The 26,361-nt window shown below is 36.5% G+C and overlaps 1 protein-coding gene across 1 annotated transcript in view; it reads left to right on the top strand.

The window, feature by feature from the left end:
* Positions 1-26,361, top strand: part of lmbrd1 (LMBR1 domain containing 1) — a 91,239-nt gene that overhangs the window by 9,467 nt on the left and 55,411 nt on the right. Inside the window, exons 4-6 of the mRNA XM_088934244.1 lie at positions 20,603-20,700; positions 22,094-22,161; positions 25,600-25,688. Of these exons, the coding sequence (XP_088790370.1) occupies positions 20,603-20,700; positions 22,094-22,161; positions 25,600-25,688 (255 nt within the window). The remainder of the gene's footprint in view (positions 1-20,602; positions 20,701-22,093; positions 22,162-25,599; positions 25,689-26,361) is intronic.

Here is a 26,361-nt window from a genome sequence, read left to right as displayed (position 1 = left end):
AAAGTTACATGTTGTCCTGATGGTGTAGCTTCTATAAAGGATATAAATAAAGACTTCAGAAATGTTTGAAAAAGAAACTCCTAACTGCATGTCCTGGCAGATAAAATGTCAGAAGATCTTGGTTCTACACTTAAGCCAGCAGTTACATTAAAAGGTCAACTAACCAGCAAAGGAGTTCATGCTAACTTATGTGAAGATGAATCTCACCAAATTCAAATTTCTTTCCAAGGTTAAGTGACTTTCACTTCAAAAAGTTTTTTGAAAAAAATGTGTTGACTCATAGAAAATCAGTTGTTACAAATACATAACCCTGTTTCTGCAGTTATTCCACCTTTTCAGTTATGTGTCTGTTAGAAACTACATTTAGTACACTTTTCACAAACACAGCAATTGCTTTTACCAATATAATGTCCAATCCCATAACTTTTGAAGAAACTTAAGATAAATTTTTTATAACCACTGTGACAACCTTCTCTCCTGTAGATCTGTGACTTCTAGAAAGTTTCTATTAGAATTTGAGAAAAGGATTTTGGAAGATATTTTTTATCTCAAAAGTTTAAAGTCAGCACTGAGGAAATCTTTCAACTTTAGAGACCAGCTCTTCCTGTTTTGCCTCTGAGTCCGACACTGCTGTTTTGTCTGTTCAGCATTGTGCCATGACAGTTAATGTTAAGCTAACTTTTGCCAATGTTTCAATTTGTTATTTTTATTTTTCTAAATATTCACTTTTTATAAAAACATTATTTTCATCATATTTTTTAAGTGCTTTAAATTGTAATCCAGAATTTTTCAAGCAGCATGACTTAAGATTTATGTGGTAGTACACTCATGTTTTGCCAAATTCTGTGTTAATTGTACCTCCCTTCTTGAGGGAGGTATTCAGTATATAGAAACCTCTGAGAGTCTGCTAGTTCACTGCAGAGCCATGGATAAAAGCGAGGTCACAGTTCTGTGTAATAGAGCAGCATAGACAGGACCCTTAATATTCCAGACAGACCATATTAGGTGAGGGCTTTTTGGCATTTTTGTTACTAATTTAAATTTTTCTGTCCTACACTTTTTTTTGTCCTTTCACAATATTCCTTTAAGGCCTTGAACTGGTTTTCCCCAGTGTTCTGACTAATGATGTGCATTTATTGCTTACCAGTAGGTGGAAACCACGTCCTTCCAAAGTAATTAAAGCCTAAAATGTCTTGTTTTGAGAACCTTTTTGTTAAGGTGGAATTAACATTTACAAGTTTTGTCTGCTTTCATAATATTTATTGCTTTATTACATACGGTTATGGAACTTTTCCTTTTTGGAATGTTTAACATCTGTGGCTGCCTACTGCATTCTGGTACTTTTTGTAAATTGTAATTTCTACGTCAGGTGTTTTGATTAGTGCACGCTAAAACAGGGTTGTCTAGCACTGTCACAAAGGTGAGATTCCTGTAAGGAATGGGAACTTTCTTTTTTGTGTTCTTCCATTTGTGGGTAGCAAAAGAGGAAAGATGCATGAAAACTAATTTACCAAAAAAAACTCAAAACAAATATCTGTATTTCATTGTTATATTTTCTATAGCACCGTTCTCATACTATAGCACTTTGTAATGCATAACAGTGTTACAAATTCTTTTTTGAAAAATACTTTTTCAATATTAACTTAGTTTTATTAAAGTCTTAGTTTAAAATAGTCTTAAGAACACCCAGTTAGTCTTGTTTTCTGATGGGAGTGTGCTCCTGAGCTCTTTCACATAGTTTAAACATACACTTTCCTGTGTAAAAAATAAAACTTGAGACATCAAATTTTAATTGACCGCTTGATATATTTGTCTTGGAACAACAGCTGGGTTAAAAAAGGATATTTAATAAAAAAGTAATAAATAGGTAAAAGTAACTTTGCAGTTTGAGGCCATTGCCGGGTTTTGTAGGATAACTCGTTTTTTTATACACTGAGAGGATCTGGGCTGCTTGAAGGTGCAGTTGTGGCAACATGATGGGTAGGAAGGGGAAAAGTTTAGTGTAGCTACAGTAGCTTAGTCAGAATTTGCCCTAAGTGCACTATAGCTGTTTAATCAAGTCAGAGATGTGGCACTCAACTTTTATACTTGGCATTGACATTGACATCTTGACATTTTTGAGCAAGAAGGTTTTAGCAAGTAGGGAAATTTTAAATGTTTCCATGCTACAGTTTCTTCTCTTACATATTAAATTCAATTTACCTTTATTGCCGCTAAGGGTATTTGTACTGCACATCAAAAGCTCATAACATATAACACGTAACAATAATGCAATACCACAACAGTACAATACCATGATACAAAACAATATTTAAAACATTGCTCAGTAAGAATGTAATCCAATATAAAAAGAATCCAATAATCCAATAGGATAAAAACAGACAGTTATCTGGTAAAGTATCTAAAACAATAATAAAATCCCTACCTCCAAATAGTTTTTTTATTGTTCATCAATTGAATGCTTTTAGGTATAAATGAAGTGGATGCTCTCTTAGTCTTTATATAGGGGACATGGTTCCTCCTTCTAGAGGATTGGAGAGTATGTTCTTAAAAGCATTGATGAGGGGGGTCATCTAAGATTAATATGTCGCTCTGTTAGACCTGTTATTGAGCCCAAGAATGTGCTGGTAATCTTGCCACCAGTCCTGAACACTTTTTTCAACTTGTTTTTGTTGTGCAAAGACAAGACACCTTCCTAGCTCTGAATGCAAAAATGCCTCCTAAATTGAAAATCTTTCACACCTTCATATATCTGTTGGGTATTGTTTGGTCCCTTGCAGTTTCACTTTTAATCTTTTGAGATATTTGGTTGTATTGAATAAAAGCACTTGATCACACAGCCATATTTCATAGTTGATACTTTTCTCCCTCTGTTTCACATAAAAAAAGTTTCTCCTCATAGCTCAAAACATTTTGCATACTGTACCTGAACAGGGCAAATTGCCATATTCTGCATTAATCGTTTTAAGAAACATTTGGAGTTAGGGTGTGGTTCAAACCACAAACCCTGATATAATTTGCAAACACACATTGTACTTTGTGGTGTTGAATGTAGTGATATATTGTTAGTGTCCCAGGTCAGTTTTCCTCCTGTATTTGTTTGTCCCAGGGCATACACATCTTTTGCTGATGTAATTTCTCCCACGGTGGCATAATTTGATAATGTATCTCTTGAGTTTAAATGTATAGATGGAATCCTGAACTTGAGATATGTTGTGTGGAAATGCCAACGTTTCAGACATCCTTGAGTGAGTAGACAGACTTCTGAAAAGAGCTGGGGAGAATCCATGGCACTGTCTGTGTTGGAAAATAATTAATGATTCTACAAATTTGAGATTTTCACTTGTAAAAAAAAAGGTGCAGAATGTCTACTGCATTTTTTCAGGAAACTGTTGCCACATATAGGAGGAACTAATGAGAATTAACATATGGCTAAATGACTGATGTAGAGGTAAGGGGCATGGGTTTATGAGGGAATGGGTATCCTTTGGGAATACATGGGTCCTGTAGAAACAGAATAGGTAGCGAATACCAGAGGGGCACTGATTTATTGTGAAGGAGTGTGTGTAAAGTATTTGAGGAATATCTAAACTAGGGGGCAGCACACCCACAACAGGCCAATTGTGTTGGGATCAGAAAAGCCCAGGGCAGCTGAAAGAACACAGCTGAAACAAATGGCACATTGATTCGTAACTGTATATGCTGGAAGCATAAGAAATAAAATGCAAAGAATCAAGGAGTATATTAGTAAGTGAACGTAAGGATGGAATACAGTGATGAATGTAAAATCAATGGGCTTGCATGTTTTAAAAAGACAGGTTTGATAGAAGGGGTGATGGAGTGCCTTAAAGAACTGAAACATGATGGTACAGACGATTAGACTCTATACAGGTTAAGCCGGAAAAAATCTATGGGCTTAACAGTGTTATAGGCATTATAATTCTAGAGAAGCAGAACACAAAGGAATAGAGCTGTGGGACAAGTGTTGAATTTGGTACAGATGGATGCAGAATACAGAGAATGAGGAAGTTTAAAAACATTAAAGACTCAATAATTTAATTCTTAGTACAAATAAATCCAAGTTTAAGAAATGGTGAAAATAGGAAAAAAATAGAAGAAAGTATTCTGCAGACTACATAAAAGGCAAGATTCAGAGAAAAAGTAAACAAAGCTACAGGTCCTGTTGAAGGAAGCTAATAGAATGTACAGAAGAGAGACAGAAAAGAGTACTAATAATGCACAAAAACCCCACATTTTCAGTAACAGTTCCTAGCCAGACTGTTGTCCTGTTTAGAGCCCTGTTACTCCTAGGTTGGCCTCTGGATCACAATGGCTTCTTAAGTACAAAACATTTATGAGACCTTGTTCACAGGAAACAGCATGTTACAACTTCTTATTGGGCCAGTAGAAGCAGTGGAAGACTTCAGGGATCTGCGTCAGGTCCATTTCTCTTCCTTATACTTATTACATAAATCCTGGTGTAGTTAGCAAACTAGTTAAATGTGCAGATGATAAATAGAGGAAGGAGGCAGGTACAGAAGGACTGGGCAGACAGCTGGCAAATGATCTTTAATGTTTATAAGGACTAGCATATTTCATAGATAATTCTTATATATACTGAAACTGCACTTGGAATGGACTAGGGTTTTATGAAGTGGGGAAGCAATACAAAAGCAAACAGTATTAAGGTATGTAATAAAAAGTGTGAAATTTAAAGGATATTCTGCATAATGTATAGGTGAAAGATTTTAAATTATAAGATGCTTTAGGTTTCAAATAAGAGCAACAAGAATGATATCTAGTCTCAAGGGATTGTTTTAGACAGCTTAACGGTAACAAAATCTCTTCAATGTGGAACAAAAGTATGCAAAATCCCCAGCAGTATGGATCAGTTCCATACCCAGGGGACTGTTTTACACTTACTAGTGAAATAGAGATATTTGTGGTCACCGTGGAAACCTAGTGGGAATCCAAATAATAGGATACACTTCTTTATACAAGGAGACATGCATGTCTGGAACATCCTTTTCACCAGGTAATTGAAGCTCAAAGTGTAGTTTTCTTCAAAAATGGCTGATTGAGATATTATATTAACTTATCTGCGTAACTGCAAAATTAGCAATATCTCCTGAATTGCAGACAATTGTTTCTAACATTTCTTATGGTCTTGTTTACTCAGTTATTAAACACACTTACATCTTGAAAGCTTTATCTGCACTGTTTTCCCCAATTAACAATTAGGTTTTGAGCTCAACAGAGTTCCAAGATTCTCCATGTCTCTAATTGTTAGTAGCATTTGTTGTGGTGTTTAGGATTGAGGTTTAAATAGAGCCAAACAGGGCCAATGTCTGCATTTATGTGTAGAGATATGGTGTTTCTGAATCCTTGCACAATTCTTTATCTGTTTATTCATATACATTTTCCAAATGCTAATGTTTTAGATTGTGAAGGCAGTCCGTTGGAAATAGTGTTTAGAAATAGATACAGTGGTGCTAGAAAGTTTGTGAACCCTTTAGAAGTTTTTGAATTTCTGCATAAATTTGACCTAAAATGTGATCAGATCTTCATCTAAGTCATAAAAATAAAGAGAACCCAATAAAACAAATAACACACAGAAGGATATACTTTTTCATTCATTCATTGATCAAAATGATCAAACATTAAAATGTCTTGTCAGAAAAAGTATGTGAACCTATGCTGTCAGAAACTGGTGTGACCCCCTTGAGGAGCAATTACTTCAACCAAACGTTTACGGTAACTGTTGATCAGTCCCGCATGTCGGCTTGGAGGAATTTTGGTTGATTCCTTCTTACAGAACTGCTTCAGCTCAGTGATGTAGGGGGGCTTCCTTGCATGAAATCCTCACTTCAGGTCCTGCCACAACATTTCTGTCTGGACTTTGACCCGGCCATTCCAAAACACAACATTTCTTCTGCTTCAACCATTCTTTGATAGACTGACTTATGTGTTTAGAGTCATTGTCGTGCTGCAAGACCCACCTTCTGTTGAGCTTAAGTTCACAGATAGGTACCCTGACATTCTCCTGAAGAATATGCTGGTACAATCCAGAATTCATAGTTCTGTCAATGATGGCAAGCCACCCTGGTCCCGTGGCAGCAAAACAGCTCCAAACCATGATACTACCACCACCAAGTTTCATGGTTGAGATGAGGTTCTTATGTTGGGATGCAGTATTTGGTTTTCGCCAAACATAACGTTTCTCATTTAAGCCAAAAAGTTATATTTTTGACTCATCTGTCCACAGAACATTCTTCCAGTAGTCTTCTGGCTCATCCAGGTGGTCTTTAGGAAACTTTAAACTGGCAGCAGTGTTCTTCTTGGAGAATAGTGGCTTCCCCTTGCTATCCTCCCATGCACACTATTCTTGTTCAGTGTTTGCCTGATGGTGGGCTCATGAACACTGATATTAGCCAGTGCTAGAGAGCCTGCAGATCCTTAGATGTTACCTGGGGTTCTTTGTGATCTCCCGGAATAATATACACCTTGCTCTTGGGGTGATTTTTGTTGGAAGACCACCCCTGGGGAGAGTAACAATTGTACTATTTGTACACTATCTGCCTGACAGTGGATTAGTGAAGCCCAAAGTCTTTAGAAATTGTTTTGTAACCTTTTCCAGCCTGCTGAGCATTGACAACTCTTTCTGGGATCCTCAGAGATCTCCTTTGATTGAGGCATGGCATGCGTTCACAAACCTGTGTGGTGAAGACCAGACTTTGGTAGTGAAGACTCGGTTTATGTTTTTTAAATAGGGCAAGGCCACCCAAACTCACACCTGATTGTCATCCCATCGATTGACACTACTGACTCTAATTATGCCCTTAATGGAGCTGATAATCCTAGAGGTTCACATACTTTTTCTGACAAAGACGTTTAATGTTGGATGTTCATTTAAATAAATGAATGAAAAAGTATTTTTTTGTTGGGTTCTCTTTATCCATTTTTATGACTTAGATGAAGATCTGATCACATTTTAGGTCTAATTTATGCAGAAATTCAGAAAATTCTAAAGGGTTCACAAACTTTCTAGCAACAATGTATGTGGAAAGAGGCATAGTATCCAGTCTTAACTGAGGAGCAGACTCTTGATTATTGCATGTTTTGGAGTAATGCTTATTGTGATTTTCTTTGAAATGGAGCATGAATGAAAAAGGGGAGACTTAAAAATAATGACAGTGTCTAAGTGCCTAGTACTCCTCATTTTGCTGTTGTCTGACTTGCAGTCATGACACTTTCAAATAGGACTTTAAATTTTGAATCTGCACAATCTTCTCCACACTGAATGAACTGAAAGTAAAATACACTTAGATATCTTAGTGTATTTTTTCTATTGCAACCATAAAACAGTTCAGGTTCAAAAGATTTAAAGGTTTGAAAGGTCACAAGATGAGTGTACTGGTATTGAGTAGAATTGTTAAGCAATTCTGTAGAGAGCTGACCGGTCGAGACCCAAGCGCGAGATCTTTGGGAGATCCCGGAGAGACGAGATGGAGGCGAGGCAGCGAGCAGGAAGCGGAAGAGAGAGATGTGCAGGCAGGCTTTGGCTTCAAGTGAGGCTACAGCTTGCAGACTGAAGTGTCTGTGGGGGAGAAGGCAGGGGGACCAGCGAGAGAGGAGCTATCAGGATAGTAGACAACAGGGTTTCTGGGGAGAATTCACTGGGAATATACAGAAGGTAAAATAGCACGTTCTGCAGAGAGGCCAGCAGAAGACTGGAATCCCGAAGTGCTGGCAACAAGACCTCTAGGGGAAGGCAAGTCTCTGCTGGGTCGTTTATTTAAGTTTATTACTTAAGCCATTGTTATTAAGAGGCGTGTAAGCAGTAACCTTAATGCGATAAGCTCTAATGTTGGAGCACCGGTCTCACTGGTCTAACGGAGAGCCCTGTCTTAATGGGTAGATTGTCTGGTGGCTTGACTGTCTGAGAGCAAGAGGTTTACTAATAATTGGTGACATTAGCAAATAGTGCTTTTGATGTTAATCACCATCTAGAAAACTGGAGCTAATCACAAATATTTAATGTAGAAAACATAAAGTAGAGGAAATACATCATATGTGATTAAAAATGTGATTGGACTATAGCTTCACCTGTATGGCTCCTTCAGAAATACTGATTAACTCTCAGCCCTGGATAAATGGTGTGTAAATCCTGTGGAGCCTGAAGTTTTGTTCTACTGTTGTGTTAACTCTCAGATCTTTCTTTCTCAGAACTGAGTTACAGTAAGTTATAGAGAAGATAAAAAATAATGAAAATAATGCACAGTTAAATGTCAAGTAAATTAATGATTTAGGAAGAACAAATATAATTCAAATGCAGCTGTCAAGCTATATCTGATGCACCTTTGTAAAGATATGTAATTTCCATTCAGTGAAACCAAAGTTCCATTAAAAGCAAGCGCTGTATTAGATTATATAATTTAATGAAAGTTACAGTTCCCTGTACTGTTAAACATTAAAACAGTTATTTTTAATGTTATGCTTGTCACCCAGGCTTGAAGCCATTTATAGTTGTAATGATTTGATCTGAATTATTGTGTTCTACAGACTTGTGAAGTGAAGAGCTGGGCATTGACTCTGCAGATCAGATTGCAGGAATAATTAGTGCGGCATTTTTAATACTAGGTTGGTATGAAACTTCATATGCTGTAGAAAGAGTAAGAAGATAGAAAAAGAACAAAATGGCCCCTAAACAGGTACTAGAAACTTGCATATTAAAGTGTTGATTTTAAAATGTCATTTATAGTGGAAACATTAGTAATTAGTATTAAAATTAAAAGTCCATGCTTTGAAGTTTAAGGGCCTTCACTCTTTTTTAGTACTTGCTCAATTAAATAAAAAAAAATCAACTGTCTTTCTAAGATTTTCTAAATTTGCATAATGTAAATTTATTCAGTTTTTAAAATAGTTAGGCATTGATTCTAAATTTTTATTCTAGAACATTTTTTCTTTTGTTTTAAATTTGAGTGAAATGTGCTTTGTCCATTTTCCCTTTAATCAAATCCAATTACTTTTACATCACGGCTGCCAAGAGACTTTCCTAATATTCCTCTCAAGTCATAAGTTTTAGAGAAGACCTTCTAAAAAAACCTTCTAAAACAATTTGACATCTCTGAGCATCTCTCCTGTGAAGCTGTTTTAGTCATAGCACCTTGATGGACCTTTTCCTCTGTGAAACTAAGGAAATTAGAGGGTTCAAAAGCTCACATTGATCACTCTGTCATTGGCATTGTCCAAATCTTCTGTTGATCTGGTAACGTAAAAGCACATAAAAATCAATAACAATTTTTAGCTCACAAAAAGGAATTTTTCTTCAGTGTTACTTGGTGTATCTGTATTTAATCTAGAAATGCCAGAATCTAGTAAAGGTCAAGTGTTTGTACTGAACTTGTCTTTACTTAAAGTTTTGTAATAAAGAGGCAGCACAGAAAGTTACAACACATTTGTTTAGGTTTGCTTTCCATAGCAAGAACAAAAAGGAATTGCAATTGATTGTCAAAAACCTGTATATTAGTGGAGTCCACCAAATTGGTCTATTACCCTTTTGCCCTGTGCCAGGTGAGCTGGATTAGAAATCAAAGGAAGATAATTCACTATTGAATTGGATTTTCACAAGCTGGCCCTGGGTCAAGTGGTCCCTAGAAAGTGCACAGTAAGAACACAGATGAAAGAAGCTACAACGTACACTAAGTGTTTTTTCATTATCATTCTCCTTATAAAAACACAGTAACTTCAAATTGAAAATCAATATTACAGTACATGAGCAAAGAAAGTCCAAACAATGCTTACTCTTTCAATCAGCCTACAAACAGTGTTCCTAATATATCTCACAATACAGACTGGCCCTGGGGTCAATAATAATTAAAACTACAGTAGTACTCTTGTAGCAACTATAATTATAGTGATTTTGTGGTCTACTTAAAAAAATGATAATTATAGTAGTATTTATCATTGTTTAGTAGTAAGAGACAACTACAAACATTGATACTGTTACATTTATATACACAAGTAAGTCCATACTGTAGGATATTGATCTTCAAACAAATGGACCAAATGAATGGAAACAGGCCTAAACCTCAGTCCTATGTCAAATGTATGTAACCTTAAACTTACAGATAACCCTAATTGTAACTGACCTGAATGCTAAACTTACACTTTAACACAACCCTTACATTTACCAATTACAGAATAACTATAGTCTTCTCTATGTATTATGGGAAATTTTATTATTTAACAAAGATGAAGTGTTAAGTACTGAAGCACAGTAGTCCATTTTGCGTGTTGTAGCCAGTTCTTAAAGACCATATACTGTATTATGCAAAAGTACCCAAAACATAAAGCTCAGCTAAACAGCAGTACAGCAAGTAAACACAGTTTTTGGTCTGGGGGACGTGTTTCCTGTTAATGTCTCAATAATAATAATTGCATACAAAAACACCATAGGAAAGATAGAACAAGTTAGTGCTGAAGTACATATTTCCTTCATCTCAGTGGATATAGCATTTGACTTATTAATCTTGAGCAGGAGAAAGGCATACAATACATATAGTGTCACATATTTGCTGCTTAAAATTAGTTGCAGCTGAATGACTTAATTAAGCTTTTCTGGGGAGATAAACATTTCCAGTTATTAATAATGTGCAGAAATTACATCTGAACGAAAGCACGATGAACAGGTTAGTCATGATAACTGTAATCTTTAATGACAGGACATACACAAGGTTGCCAAATGGTGGAGACAATTCTGTCCATTTTGCTGGTTTGGTAGCTTAATAGCTAAGTGAATTTAAGTTTCATCCAGATATTTCCTGAAAATAAGAAAAAACCCAATTTGGGACTAAACGGCAATCCTGGGAATCCTGAGGTCCATGACTCTGAGCAGAACCTCAGTGTATTTACTTGTTTTTTATTATTTACTCACGTTGTCATGATGACGAAACAGAAGAAGGTGCATAAACACCTGGATCCTTTTAATGCACGTTCATATGGCTTAATTCACCCACGAGACTAGCCCAGTTAATGGATCAATGTTAAACTGCCCAGCATCTATCAAAGCCATGATTTTGTTTAAGATAATTTCCTTGCTGCTGTTTCTGCGGTTGCCCTATTTCTATATAATTTACAAATTTAATTTGCTAACTGCTCTAAAATCTAAACCATTGTTAAAGAACAGGAATAGCAATGCACCTACAGGAACTATGTGGTCAACATCTGAACTGTAGTAGAACATTTTAAGCAAAATGTCATCTAATCCAGAAATTGTTGTATTGTATGATATTTTTGTTTCTATTTCATTGTTTAATCTGGAGGGCATTGTATGTTGTGTGTATCTTGACTAAAAGGTGCCTTTTTATAGTTGGAAAACATGGTCTCCTTTTATGCCTATCCTAATGCCATATGGATATATAAATGTTCTCTGTAGTTCCTTTAAAACCCCCCTTTTACAGCCTGCCAGTAAAGGTACAAATAAGCAACAACAATAGTAAGAAATCAGCAAAGAAAATTGATCTTTGGAGAGCAGATCAAAAATAGTAATATAAAATTCAGATTATTCATTAAGAGACAGGAACACAAGCTTAACTCTGTTCTTCCCACCTAATATATCTTGCTTACGTAGCAGATATGCATGTCCTCCATAGAGAGTAGTGTTTTCCAGTGGTAATACAGGAGAAACGGCAGCAAAATAATTCTACCATCTGCCAAGTGAGCCAGGATTTAAGCCTTACTTTATAGAAAATCCACCTGGAATAACAGCAGAAAAAAATCAGTAAATCTTTTAAAACAGTACCTTTGGTTTGGTGATGGCTTCCAAAATATTAAATGAATTCATGATGAATGTATTTTAAATTTGGGTGAAAATAAAATCCGTCTAATAATTTTCCTTAGTAGCCTAGTGTTTAATGAGACTTTGAAACTTCTGTAGACTACTAATGCTGTAGTCTGCAATAAAGCAAATCTTTCCTCAATTTCCAAATCTATCGCTTCTAGGTTGGTACAATGCAGTACAATGCTTTAGAGTTGGTCTGTGGCGTTTACGGTTGTCTACAAACAATGTGTATAGCCTTTTCGAAACCCTCCAATCTGGGAGTATCTTCTAGTAGCTTCTGATTCTGGTTCTCTTGCTATACTCATTCTTCTTGATCTAAGTGCTGGTTTTGACACTGTTGACCATGACATCTTACTTTCTGCCTTGAGACTGTGTTTGGAGTATCTGACATTGCTCTTAAATGGTTCAAGTCTTACCTCACTGATCGCTGTCACTTTGTCTTTCTTAATGGGTATAGATCTGAAATTGGTATTCTAAAGTCTGATGTTCCTCAGGGCTCAATACTGGGCCCCTTGCTTTTCATCATGTTTCCACTTGGTTGGCTTTTAAGATCACATGGCCTCAGCTATTATTTCTATGCTCACGATACTCAAATATACATCCATACCAAACCTAACACTAATGTGGCTGTCTCTAGTCTATCTAATTGCATCTCTGACATAAAAACTTGTATGACTCAACATTTCCTTCATCTTAACCGTGACACGACTGAAGTCATCCTTATTGGCACCCCCATCAACATTGTAAGGCCAATCCTGTAACCCTATCTGTAGATGTTTCTGTACTTGAGCTTCAGTCTAAATTGAAAAACCTTGGGGTGATATTTGATTCTGGCTTAACAGTCGACCCACATGTCCAGCATCTTTTTTTCACCTCAGAAATATCGCTAGACTACGCCCTATGTTATCACTAACTGTGGCTGAAAAGCTGATCAACACATTTGTGTTCTCCCGAATTGATTACTGTAATGCTCTACTCGCTGGGGTATCTAAATCTACATTGAACAATCCAGTATGTACAAAATGTTAAAATTTAAAATTAATTTAAAAATCCTCATGCTCACCTATAAGGCTCTGCATGACTTCAGTACCTGTCTGAGCTATTATCTCTCCCTACTCTTCACCTCGCAGCCTTCGCTCCTCTATTTCTGCTCTCCTAATAGTCCCCCAAGCCCGTCTACACTCTATGGGTGACAGGGCCTTCTCCTGTTATGCCCCCAAGCTCTGGAACTCTCTCCCCAAGGATATCAGAGAGTCACCTTCTCTAAACTCCTTCAGATCCAGACTCCATACCTTCTTCTTTAGAAGAGCCTTTATCCCTCTGTTCCTAGTATACTTAGTACCACCATCTATGGTCTTCTCCGTGTATTGTAATTGTGTTTTATCGTGTGTATGCTTTTTATTTATTATTCTCTTTCTGTAAAGCACTTTGAGAAGCCACCTTTAAAGGCACTATATAAAATAGTTTATTATTATTATTCACAACATGAATTGGATATAAACCTATGGAAACTTGTCATTCACACACAGGTTGGAATGAAAGGTTGTAGTCTGCTTCCATGTAGCATGATTAGTCAGGTTTAATATTACATTTCATTCATTCATTTTTCTTTAAGTTGAATATCTGACGTTCAGGTCCAATTACAGAGCTTTGAAACTAACATCACAAGCCTGCAGCAGGCTCTCAAAGGGCCACAGGGGTTACTGATCTGCTGTAAGCCAAAAGAACTGTAGCTGACTATTCACACCTTACCCTCGGTAGCATTCAGCAAATTGTTAGTTTCCACAGTCTTATTCAGAATCACAGTCAGCTAATGATGTGTCCATGGCTCGAACCCTAGATTCTTTGATCATAGAGATCAGCCTGCACTCCGGATGAATTAGCAAATCGGGATTTCCTGGAATCAAATTAGTTCTATGAAACATATAGCTTATAGCATGTGAATTTCTCAGCGCCATTGTAAATTTTACACACCACGAGTTATTTAAGTGCTTCAACAAGCTTATGGCTGGAGCTGTGAGCCCTAGATTTTTCCGTTGTGTGTTAAACTGAGGATAACCATTAGCAAGCTGTGTAACACTGCTTGAGGAATCCAAGTTTCAGGTGAGTGGCACCATAGCCCAAATTCATGCAGGTACTGTCTGTACTATAGTGCTCAAACAGCACTGGGAGACTTTCACTCACCGAGCCAATGGGGTGACCCAGCTGTTGATTTTCATGCTGACCAGACTTTCATCAGTCTAAATAGTGTGGTATGGTGGTTTGTTTTTCTACCTCAAAACTCTTGGGACTTACATTTGATCCTGGACTGGGTTGCCTAACTGTGTGGAATTCAACGATCAGCTCCTTTTTGCTCCGTTTTGCTGAAGTTGATGGTGAGGCTGTTGTCTTCACACCGTGTTGTAAGGAGATTGACCTCCTCCTTGTAGGCCCTTTCATCATTTTCTGTAATCAGACCTACAACTGTGGTGTCATCAGAAACTTGATGATGGAGTTGGTGTTATATTTGGCCTTACAGTCAAGGGTGTAGAGGGAGTAAAGCATTGGACTAAGCACACACCCCTGGGGGACCCAAGTGTTCAGAGTTAGTGTGCCGGAGGTGTGGTTTCCAAGCCTGACAGCCTTGGGTCTGTCTGTCAGGAAGTCCAATATCCAGTTGCAGAGGCTGGTGTCATGACCCAATGCACTGGGTTTCTTGAGTAGTTTCACTGGAATGATGGTTTAAGAAGCTGAGGTGAAGTCGATGAATAGTAGTCTTGCATATGTGTATTTTTTATCCAGATGGGATATGGCAGTGTGTATGGGCCATCTGTGGATCTGTTGGGCCGGTAGGCGAATTGGTACGGGTCCAGTAGTGTGTCTGGAATGGTGTCCTTAATGTGCCCCATGACCAGCCTCTTGAAGCACTTCATGATAACAGGTGTTAGTGCCACTGGTCAGTAGTCATTAAGGCATGTCACTGTGGTTTTCTTTGGTATTGGAATGATGGTGGTTGTCTTGAAGCAGGTGGGGACTACAGCTTGGGCCAGGAACATGTTGAAAATGTCTGCGAGTACACCTGCCAGTTGATTGGCACAGGCTCTGAGAATGCCGTCAGGTCCTGGAGCCTTGCATGTGTTCACTCTTAGCAGACATCTCCTCACCTCATCTGCAGACAGCGAGAGTACCTGGTCAGCTGCGGAGGGTGCAGCTCTGTTGACTGGTTCTGTGTTGCTGGCTTCAAACTGAGCATAAAAGGTTTTGAGCTTGTTAGGCAGGGAGGCATCATGGGCAGATGCACAGATGTTCTTCCTTTTGTAGTCTGTGAGGGCCTGTATACCTTGCCACATGCGCCGTGGGTCATTAGTGTTCCTCTAATTCTTGTTTGAGTGTGTTTTTTGCATGTTTAGCACCATTCTTTAGATTGATCCTGGCTGACTTTTAGTTCTGATTTGTTGCCCGATTTTGAATGCTGCATCCCTTACTTTGATTAGGATGAGAACCTCACTGTTCATCCATGGTTTCTGGTTAGGAAAAGTTCTGATTTCTTTTGTGAGTGTAACATCAGCACATTTCCTGATTTAGTTAGTGACTGATGATGCGTATTCCTGTATGTCAGTGTGTGATCTCCTCGTCTGTTTGTGTGTGTGTATATCCTTTGATGTTCTGACCTTGTGCCTGGGGTATAGTCAAAAAAGCTAAAGAATGTTACTAAGTGTAATGGGATACATTTTAATAGGAGCTTGTCCTACATTAAAAAGCGGCATCATGTCAAGCATTCAGTCTGTCATTCTGTTGTATCATAAGAACTCTTCCCCCCCCTCAGAAAACAAAAATCAGTGCCCAGAGGATTCTTTGCTGTTTGCAGGGAATTAAAGCTTATAGGAGCTTGGAAAGGCATGGAGGCATTAAGGTTCACAAATCTCCTAGGTCTTTGTCATATAATTTAATTTCTGAGATTCTGACATTTCATTTTGAAATCAATGTAATAAAATGGTTGAAACCAGCCTTTCCTGTGATTCAGTCCCTGTGACGGTTTCTCAGTACAGGCCTCCCACAGCAAGTCCCTGCTCTTTAATTCTCATCGCTTTACATCCTGGAGGTGCTGTGCTCTAGCAATAGTGGTGTGTCCCTTAGCAATTTAGGGCACAACAGTAGGCAGCAGGTTTAAAGTATTCAAGGGTACCTATAGCTGCCATCCCACAGTTTATTCCTTTTGACTTCTATACAACAGGCGAGTGATAGTTCTCCTGTATGCTCAAGCTGCGCCAGATAATTTGTTTAAGTGGGCGTCAATGTGGGCGCTGGAAAATAAAATCCCTGAAGCTTAAAACCAACATGTCATATAGCTTCCTCATCTTCTGCCAGTGTTCTTAAATTCCTTGCTTGGTTAGTTGTATGCAGCATATTAATTCATTTGGTGTGACTTCTTCAATGAAAGTCTAGGTTTTCTTTGGCCTTTCTGTCATTTTGAGCAATCTGCAAAGCTACTTAGTCAAAACAAACACATACACAAAAGAATCCAGACAATAAGTTATTTATGCTATGTGCATGTTAATGCAAGGCAGTGGAGTGAATAAATGTTGTAAAGTATAACATTTTGCAGTTTTGTTTTGCTGATTGTTCTGCTGTTGGTCTGCATGAGCCTGCTGAAAGCACAACCCTTCCATGTTAAACTGGCATAAAAGGACAGGGTATAATGATCAAACTGTTGCATTTATATCTTCATACTCAAGGCACAAAAATACAAGTAAGATATGTGTTAAAGCTTGTTGATGTGCGTCCACATGCAAAAATGTCTGTAGGGATAATTTCCTTAATTATACCCTTGGTCAGAGGTGTTTTCCTTAGCATTCACCCTGCTTATGGAATAAAGGATGGTGTGTAGTAATGCACCTTGACTATTCCCTTGGCGTGTGAATATTCATGCTTTCATGATTAATATTGTCTGTTATTTTACCCTGAGCCATATGCTATGGGTGTACTGGGTCAGCTTCATTTTCTCATTTGTTTCCCTTCATGAGTCGGTCGGGATTGAAGAGATTGTAGGCAGCATTAAGCGTGTCTCAGCAGAACGATGAACATCACTTTATTTAAATGTATGTGTTGCCTTTATGGCAAATCCCAAAGACTAAGCAAACTGCTATTAAAGTCAACTCAGTCAAATTCGTTTTGAATTCATTACTAGATTGTGAGACAGCAGTACCTTGTTTAAAGGGATTCTGTAGTTTACTGGAAGAAAGAGTATTCCCAAAGGTTACTGCTGCCCATTGTTAATTACTGTAATTCCCTTATTTCTGTATTTAACCATGTGTAAAGTACATGCTTCTCTGAGAACAATACAAAAACCCAGTGGGCTTTTATTATTAATAATACCATATATCATGGATTTTTTAATTTGGCTGATGCCTCTGTTTAAGAAAACTCACATTCAAAAAGGTACAAATCTATGAATATTAACAGTGCCAATGTTATAGTGTACATTATAAGAAAGATTAACCATTTATTGTATATATTATATAATTAATTTTTACAATATTTAAGAGACCATACTTGTTACAAAAAAGATGCAAGGATTGTATTAAGTTAATTAACTCTGGTAGTGAACTTTCAGAAGATTAATATGATGTTTAAAAACAAACCACCTTCTCAGGAAGTGGAAGTTTTTGTTTTTGGTCCAATTAATATAATCAGCTGAGCAAAAATGAAAAAAAAGCAACAACTGGAGTGCTTTCAGAAGACTGCTTATGTGTATTCTAACTGCCATTGCAACTTTAAAATTTCCATTAACCTATATACAGTAAGCATATAGAAATTAAATTTGGACCATTAACCCCAAAATAATGTAGACACTACAATGACTGTTTAGAGCACAATCAGCAGTATGTTACTCATTGTGAAAAATATTGAGAAACAGCAAACTGGACACTGGGAATTACTGATGGTCGAAAGGGGAAAGACCCAAGACCTGCAGTAAGATGGAAATAGGGTTAAGAGCTGAAGATAGATGTGCCTTCAGCGATTGCAACTTACTGTAGCAGCAATTTTAAAAAATACATGATAATTAAATGTATCACAATATGATCTTTATAGAATATAAAACTACCTATCAAATGTGAATATGACTGAGTTTTTACAAAACTCCTGGGTTTGAATTTTTTATACAATGTAAATGTTCATATATTTACACGTAAAGTTGCAGAGTGAAATGTGCTGTTTTAGGTTACTCTTGCTGTAAAGAATCTGGGATCTAGAAAATAACAGGAAGCTTACGTTTTACTTTTGTCATAGACATTTGTAAAAGCAGAACACTGAAAAATAATTAAGGCAAGAAATTAAGATTTTAATTAGTAAATTAGTAACTACATTAGAAGTTTTCAGAATAGTGAAATGCAATTGCTTTCTTTTTCTTCATTTATTATTCTTTTTTAAAATAAACAATAATGGTTCAGACTGAATTCTTCAACATTTGTAACTACTGTACATGGATTCAGATTGACAGTTGAGTAATGGCGTACTTTGTCATACTTGTGGTATGATCGATGTTAGTGAATCTTTATTTCATTTACACTGAATCTGTGCCATCTAACATTTTATCCATGGCATCCAAATTATTTTTCATATATGTTATTTTGGCACTCTATACCAATCTTCATTAGTTACACTTCAGAAAGAGAGGCCTCTAGTCTTTCTCTTATAGGGTCTTTTCCCAGTTTCCATATTTATTACCCAGTGGAGTCTCAGTACTGAACCTGATCAATATGTTTGCTACATAATGCAATGGATTTCTGTGACAGTGCTCTAAGAGAGACTGCATAGTCACAGAATAACATCCATTAAATACATTGTTACCCTAATAATGATCAGTAATGCTAAAAGTGCATTTACGTGCATTATGGAAATTTGTTTTGCACTTTTATGAGAGGTTCTTTCTAAAGAAGAGCCTAATGCTTCAAACTGAAAAGCTGATTGTTGGTTATTAGACATGTTTCTGCAATTTTTAAAACATTTTTATGCATTTGAAATTACTATCAATTGGTACTCAGTCCACTAGTTTGAAATGTACTGCGATTCCTCCTTTTAAAGGTGATATTTCATGACTTTAGATTCTTCATATTTATTACATCCTCCATCATGGGTACCCAGAGATCCCATTATAAGAAATTTAAAACTGGATTTTCTAGCCCATTTTGTTACAGTTTTTATTGTGGTGAAAAACAGTTATAAACTGGGGGAAAGGTTAGAAATTCTTTAAAATGTACGTTTGTCATACAAACTGCAAGAAAATTGGATCTTATTTTCATCTCAGTGGCGGCTATGAACAAGGACAGTGATCAAGTACTGAATCTGAAGGAATCTCCAATATTATTTTCTTATTGTAAGTCTAGTAGGAGCCCTTTGTTAACTGCATTTAAGTCTACAATGTGGAACTTTTCAAAAGCTATTGTGGGGCAACCTATAAAAAAAGACATAAAAATAGTGTAGTACAAGAGTACCTGCAGAAAATTACTTATTTTGAGCTGCTAAAATTTTGAGCTCTTTCTCTGTATGTCAGTATCTGTGTTTCTCTATAGTTATTTTATTTTTAGGTTTTATTCATTTATGTTCTGTTCATGGTAAAAATATTTTTTTCCCATATTATGTGTAATGAGATTCCTTTCGTAATCATCTGTTATCATAAAATTACTGTATACAACAACATATTTTTTTATACTGAACACCTTTTATGTACAAAAATATTAGTTGGGTTTACTTGATGGACACAGGGTTTTTCAACATGACAATGGAATAAAGAAATAACTTAAATACTTTCTGACATTTTGTCTACTGTGGGGAAAAAACAATCTAGCACATCCTCCAGGAAGGTTTTTTTATATTAAAAGTCTGGCCAGAATTTAGGAGATTGAGATCCCCTGTAGTCACTGTTAAGGGTTTTTCTCAGGCTTCTGGTAAGAGCACATAGCCATGAGTCTTATGTGATCTTGTGTTGTTGGAGTTGAGCAATACAAATGGCTGTAAAGATGTAATTGTTTTCACTTCAGCATCACAAAGGAAGAGTTGGGTTTGTACAGTATGTTTTGCATAGTGGAGTGGACTATATTTTCTTGTAATTTTTAGAGTTGCTATTATATTTTTAAATTAGCATAATTTGATTTTATTAATAGATGCTTTTGAAGACTTGTGACTTCTGATGCTGCACCAGGGACAGTCATTTTACTTTCCCAAATCCTTCCAGAAAAAATCCAGAAAAAAGACCATTGTCAAGGTCACAGAGCTCATCTCTGCGTGGTTCAAACCATGCTACTTCAAGTGACATCCCAGGCTGATTGAAAAGCCTGTTCTGAAGTGTCCTCAAGGGGCAGGAGGTGGTTGAATAGGTGCACCACAAGTGTTTTTTCAGTCTAGTTGATTTAATTTTTTTTTGGGGGGGGAGGCGAGGCTTGCAAAGTAAAACATACCTAGAATTAATTTAATAAATGCTTGAGCAAATGGACAGGCAAGGGCTTTAAACAAAACATAACTGCAGCTCAAAGCTTTGGATTGTGATGGAATCTTACTTAAGAGGAGGGAAGTGCAGTCATAGCTTAGAAGACTTGAGTGGTCCCCAAAGCATTGTGGGACATTCTTACCTTACCTGCATGTCATCCTAAAGTCACTTTTGAATAGATACTGTTCTATTAGATCTATGAATGTATAGATACTGTTTAAAGAAAAGGACATTTTAAGAATCTTAAATATGTATATTTCTGTTGTAAAAAATATCCTTTCTTTCTTTTGCAGCCTTGTACTCTATTATTTTGTTCTGCGTCTTCCTGTGGATCCCATTTGTCTACTTCTATTATGAAGAAAAAGATGATGACAACATCAACAAATGTTTGGTAGGTTCTGTGGAGATAAGGAGGTGGAATGTCAGAGGTGGTTAATGGCTTTAATCAGCACTGCAGCCTGTTATTGTGGCTCAGCTGAGCCCACCATAGCTGTATCAGCTGGAGTAGCTCACAGTGTAGAGGCTCCCCTGACCTGACACCTTTGTGAAGGTTCCTTTGTCTTTGTTGCTGTCAGGTGCCCACAGCGGCATGCTGCTGTGAGCACACACTGTCTGTAACCTGTGGATCTCCTTCACAGCTGCTTCTGTTGAAAGATGTAGGATCCTGCCATGACAATCTGCTCAGCTTTTTATACAAGGTGGAGCAACCTTTGCACAAGAATAGAAGTATCTGCTTTGATAAATTGCTATAATATAGTGCAGCGCAGTATGAATCTTCCATTGCTCCACACAGAAGCCTGTTTTGCATAATATACTAAACCTAGGTAAATGGCTGTGCTGTGTACTGATTTAACCTTTACACAGCATATGGATGAAACTAAAAACAAATATTTCAATTTAGAGTTTGCATGTAACTCTGTAAATGGGTATAATTAATTCTGTATTCTTAGAGGAAGAAGCTTCCATGCAGTAAATGCAACCTCACAAGTATTACAAACAAAGGAGCTTTCTCTACCTTCTTGAGTGTGCGCGAATTTGAGTATTTATCTTAGAAATGCAGAAGTCATGGTTGTACATGTACTGATTTAGTGAGGTTTGTCATGTCAAGCATTAAATAATGTTTAAACATTCAACAAAGCCATACATGTTGAAATGTTGTATGTTGCAAATATAACTGTATTTACTATATATATAGTGTTTTTATAATAAAGTAAAATACATGAATTACATCTAGAATGTGCTGTGAAGTCTTTACTTAATGACTTCAATCGGTACCTCCAATTAGGATATTTTTCTAGTCACAAAGAGGTTAAGAATAGTGGAATATATGGTAAAAATACATAATTGTATAATTAATAGGTTTATTCCATGCTGAAAAGAGAAGAAAGAAAACACAATGGTTTTGGTGAAGCCATCTGAAGAAGGCTTCACAGCCGAAACGGTGTGTTTTCTTTTTTTTCTTTTCAGCATGGAATAAACCTATTATTTGTTCCTTAGCAGCCTATGCATGCTGACACAGCTACCCACCTGAACTACATAATTGTATGTTGCTTTTGAGCTGACAAAAGCAGTTTATCTTAGTTCTATGAAGCATTAAAAAGGAATGAAAGCTAATTTTTATACATATCTGAATGCCTTTCTGAAATTGAAAGTCTTACACTCAGGTTTGCTTAAGACAGCAGTTGAAAAAAAGTCAGCTTTCCATCGTCCAGGCTAGAGACTTTAAATTTAAAATGTCTTGGTTAACTTTATTTTATTAAAGATGAATTTTTATTTCGTTACAGCAAGTGAAGAATGCGCTCAAGTACACAGTTGGATTTGTCATTGTCTGCGCTGCCCTTCTTCTAATAGGGTGAGTGTTTGGTCTGAAAACCTTCCTTGCACTGGGTCTGAATGTGCCATCTTGCTCAGTCAATGAAGAGAGCTTTAAATTAAATCAAGGCTTTCCCTGTCTTCTTTTAGTTTATACAAATATTGCTAAAACCCCCACAAGAATGAGATCGGGACTGGATTCATCCTTTACACAAATTAGAGTTTTGTTGGGTAGAAACTGAATTTCTGCATTTTGCATTGCACGGTTAGATTTCTCCATAGTGAGTGGTGGAGTTGAAAGTTTAGCCTTGAAAGTTTGTTTTTCATATCCATTGCCAAACAAGCAAAGTGGAAACTTATTTGAATAAAATTGAATAGTATCACACGTTTTTGGAGTCCTTGAATGTTAACATTAGTCTTGTGTTTATGTTGAAGCTATGTCAGCACTTGGTAACTGTTTAAATTAGGCAAAAAGGTATTGTTTTCACACTGAGGGTAGAAGTACTTGCTAGGTGTCACTTTCAAAGTAGAAAGTTTGACATTGTAACACAGCATCTTACCAGCAGCAGACTTTGAGAAAACTGTCTCATGGTGCATTACCCACTCTTCATTTAATTCAAAGCCAAGTTCCAGCAGATCTATGTCTCCCGTGGATTAAAAACAGGGCAGAGAAACGTTGCAGGCCTTTTTGCTCATACCAGGCAGATTTTGCTGCGTCATGACAGGGCTGTATGATTATGTACTTTAAAGGAGACTTGATACTGAAATCTACAGTGATATGTGTCCAGGCCTTTAGATTAATATGATTTGACCTCTTGTAACAGTGTTCTATTAACCCCTGGCTTACAGTGTTTGTTCTCAACTATGTTTGCTTGGTATAAACATAATGGATTTCTTTGTTCACTACAGACAGTAACATGCTTGCGGTTCAAGTCATAATTTAATGTGCTCTGAACCATTAAATAGAGCTCTTGTTGAAACACTGTGTTGAATCAAGAAGCCAATCCATGTGGCAGATTGTGTTGGCCCAGGTTTGAAAAGTTATTTTCTGTGACAGAAGTAATTTCACTCCACTTTGCCTTTTGAACTACCTTCTCCCATTTCATTTTGGGGATAAAGGTTGTATTTTTTCTAATTAGAGCCATTGAAGATTCATACATTTTGTTCTTAAACAATTCTTTTTACCAACAGTAATGATGGTCTCAGGAACTGCTGATATGGATGAGTTTCTGTGTGTTTTCAAACTACTTCCTGAGATCCAAGGATTACATTCAACAAATATATTTTAATCCTTTTGTGTCAATGGTTTACAAATTTAGAGAACTGGTAGAAATACTGCTACTACAAAAGTCTTGAAATAAAAAAAATACAAATACATGATTCTAGAACAAAGCCACTACATTTGGACTGCTTACTACAGTTTGCTTTCATTGTTGGATTTAGTTGTTTTTTCCAGTGATTGCAGTGGTTTGTCAAGGCCTAAACCAAATTGCTTTATCTACCAAGAATCATAGAACTACATTTGTGTAGATCCATTCTGTTTTTAAATGCAAGGTGGTAGATAGCAATTGAAATGGTGAGAAGACCCCTTTGCTAATTAATCATTTGGTCAATATGCCAATAGCATTCATGAGGAACAAGTAAACTGGCACTATGGGAGTACACTGTAGATAAAGTGAAAATGGAATTATTTAACTTTGTGATGAAGACCTTTAGTTTGGAAATAAAATGTGCTTTGATCCACGTAAAGTCTAAAGAGATAGCTGTCGTACTGTACAGATTGGCAATTGAGAATTTTGTACCATAATGTGTGGAGAAGAGATACTATTGATATCTTTCAGATATGTGAACTAAAGCTATAAGATTATTTGTATAGGTTCCCAGCTGTAAAATGAATTAGTCAAATTAATCTTATGTTCTGTTATCAAGTATTAATACATTGAATTGTAACTGTAAATGAAAATGCCCTAGAATTAAGTGTGTCCTTGTGGTATCAGTGTCGTGTAATGTAAGAGATTCTGTTATGACTGATGGAAGTGAATATATTATTCCTTGTTGATCCTTTAATAAAACTCGCAAAGTAATTTATGAATAAGGTGTCAGCTTTGTTGCCAGAATTCTAATATTTAAGAATTACTGTTTTGCACTGTCCTTGGACTTCTACATCTTCTCTGAGTTTAGTTTGTGTTTTACAAACATGCTTCTTGCATGCATTATGAAATTCATTATTGCCTATAGCCTCCTATGTCCAATAAATCACGATTATTGTGTGTAGGAAAGGCCGTTGATACTGGTTAATTTAACTATGCAGTTTTGTCAGACCATTCATAATGTGTAAGGTGAAGAAATGGCTGTATCTGTAGCTGTGCTATGTTGTATTTCTTTACATAAAAGGGAGTAAGGCAGGAGCTGAGAGCTGTAGCAGGAGTGCTTGTCTTGAAATGTAGTCACAAAATCCATCTTCTGGAAACTGGAAACATAAGACAGAAGCTCCGATATAGTTTTAAAGGCCATTTCTTATTACAATAAAATAGGGAAATGGGAAATGTAAAAGTTATTTTTATCCCAATAATCTTACTGCTTTCAGGTAACATATTAATGGAATTCTAGCCTTTAAAGTGCAGAAAACATTCGTAACGGTAAATGTTTCAGTTTTTCGTATGAATTTAATGTCCATTACAGAGATATTGGTATTGTGATTATAACATCAAAACAGATTAAGATTTTAAAGTTTTAAAAGATACTTATTTCTAAAATAATTCAATGTTTTAAATACAGTATCTTTATTTCTAAGGTTGTCCAAACATGTTTGTCAGGTTCCTTTAACAGTTTCAGAAACGAGAAAAGGTAAAAACAGAAAACTGTTTTGTATAATGAATCAAACTCAAATTAACTATTTTTTCATTGTCTTTGTGTTTTTGGTAATAATACTTCTAAGTACCATTTTCTTGGTTTGAAAGGAGCCCACAGTTTCAGTTTCTCAATATTTATCTAATATTGTTTCAGAGTTTTGTAATCGATGGAAAAGAACGAGGTGTCGTGCAGCATTGGTTTAATGTATTTAAAAGTGACATAATGAATAGGCATCAGTATGTCGCATTGATTGTGGGTCAGTTTCACTCCACTGGTATACGTTTTAATGTTACAGTTTAAATGGCTGAGTGGTCATGTCCACCTTGTAAACCTGTCTTTAATGTTTCTGTATTCCATTAGTGAGATGTGTCATATAACTACTCTATTTTTGGATAGAAAATGTGAAGTGTGTCTCCTACATTTTATTATTAACCTCATTAAGAAATTCCAGATATCCTTTGTTCTCTTGCGTACTGGTATATGAAGCAACCGACAGAGTTTATGAAGCTTTTTTTGAAGTTTGACATAAATAGGTGAAAACCTTGTGATTCCTCTGTGTTTTTTATATGTAATGGCTGAAGTGTGTGAAAACATTTAAATTATATTTATGCTCTCTGTTTTGCAGTGCCTTTGTTCCTCTCAATGTACCAGCTAATCAAAACTCGACTCAGTGGGAGAAAGTTAAGTACTTGTTTGAGGAGCTTGGCAGCAGCCGTAAGTAAACTTAATTGATATTTTTAATTTATTCAGTATATGTTGGTCATGAGACTGTTCTAACCTGGGATTATATACTTCAGCATATATGTTTTCATTATTGTTTACAAGTGGGGAATGAGCAGATTAGTAGCTCACAGAATTTAAACAAGTACCATGTAAATTATATTATCACAGCGCAGATATAAAAAAGCCTTCTTCACACCTGAAGAAGGCTCCACGGCCGAAACGTTGTGTTCTCTTTCTTCTTTTTTTCAGCATGGAATAAACCTATTACTTGTTCCTTTGCAGATATAAAAAGCTTTGGCATGGAGTCCAGTTTTCTTTAATGAAAGGTTAAAATATTAATTGATCCTTTCATTTAATCAGTGTAATGTTTTTGACAATGTATTGTAACAACCCTGGGAGTTTGGGTGTTGTGGCAACTGATCTTTTTGTAGATAGATAACAAAATACTGTTGACAAAATTGCAGCCATAAGGGTACTGAGCTAATTACTCCAGAGCCAAACCCAAGCCAACTTTGACACGTAAGCTTCTCATGGCTTACCAATTTCTTCAGTTCCTCTCTAATACCTTCTAGTGTATTGTGCACCTCGGCCCAGGAGAAACTATTTTGTTCTCTCTTGTACATCTGTGCAGAATGACAATAAAGTGAACTGAGCTGAACTAACA

Source organism: Atractosteus spatula, chromosome 15 (assembly GCF_055471065.1).
Source record: "Atractosteus spatula isolate fAtrSpa1 chromosome 15, fAtrSpa1.hap1, whole genome shotgun sequence".
In the NCBI taxonomy this organism is placed as follows: domain Eukaryota; kingdom Metazoa; phylum Chordata; class Actinopteri; order Semionotiformes; family Lepisosteidae; genus Atractosteus; species Atractosteus spatula.
This window is presented reverse-complemented; position numbering and strand designations above follow the sequence as displayed.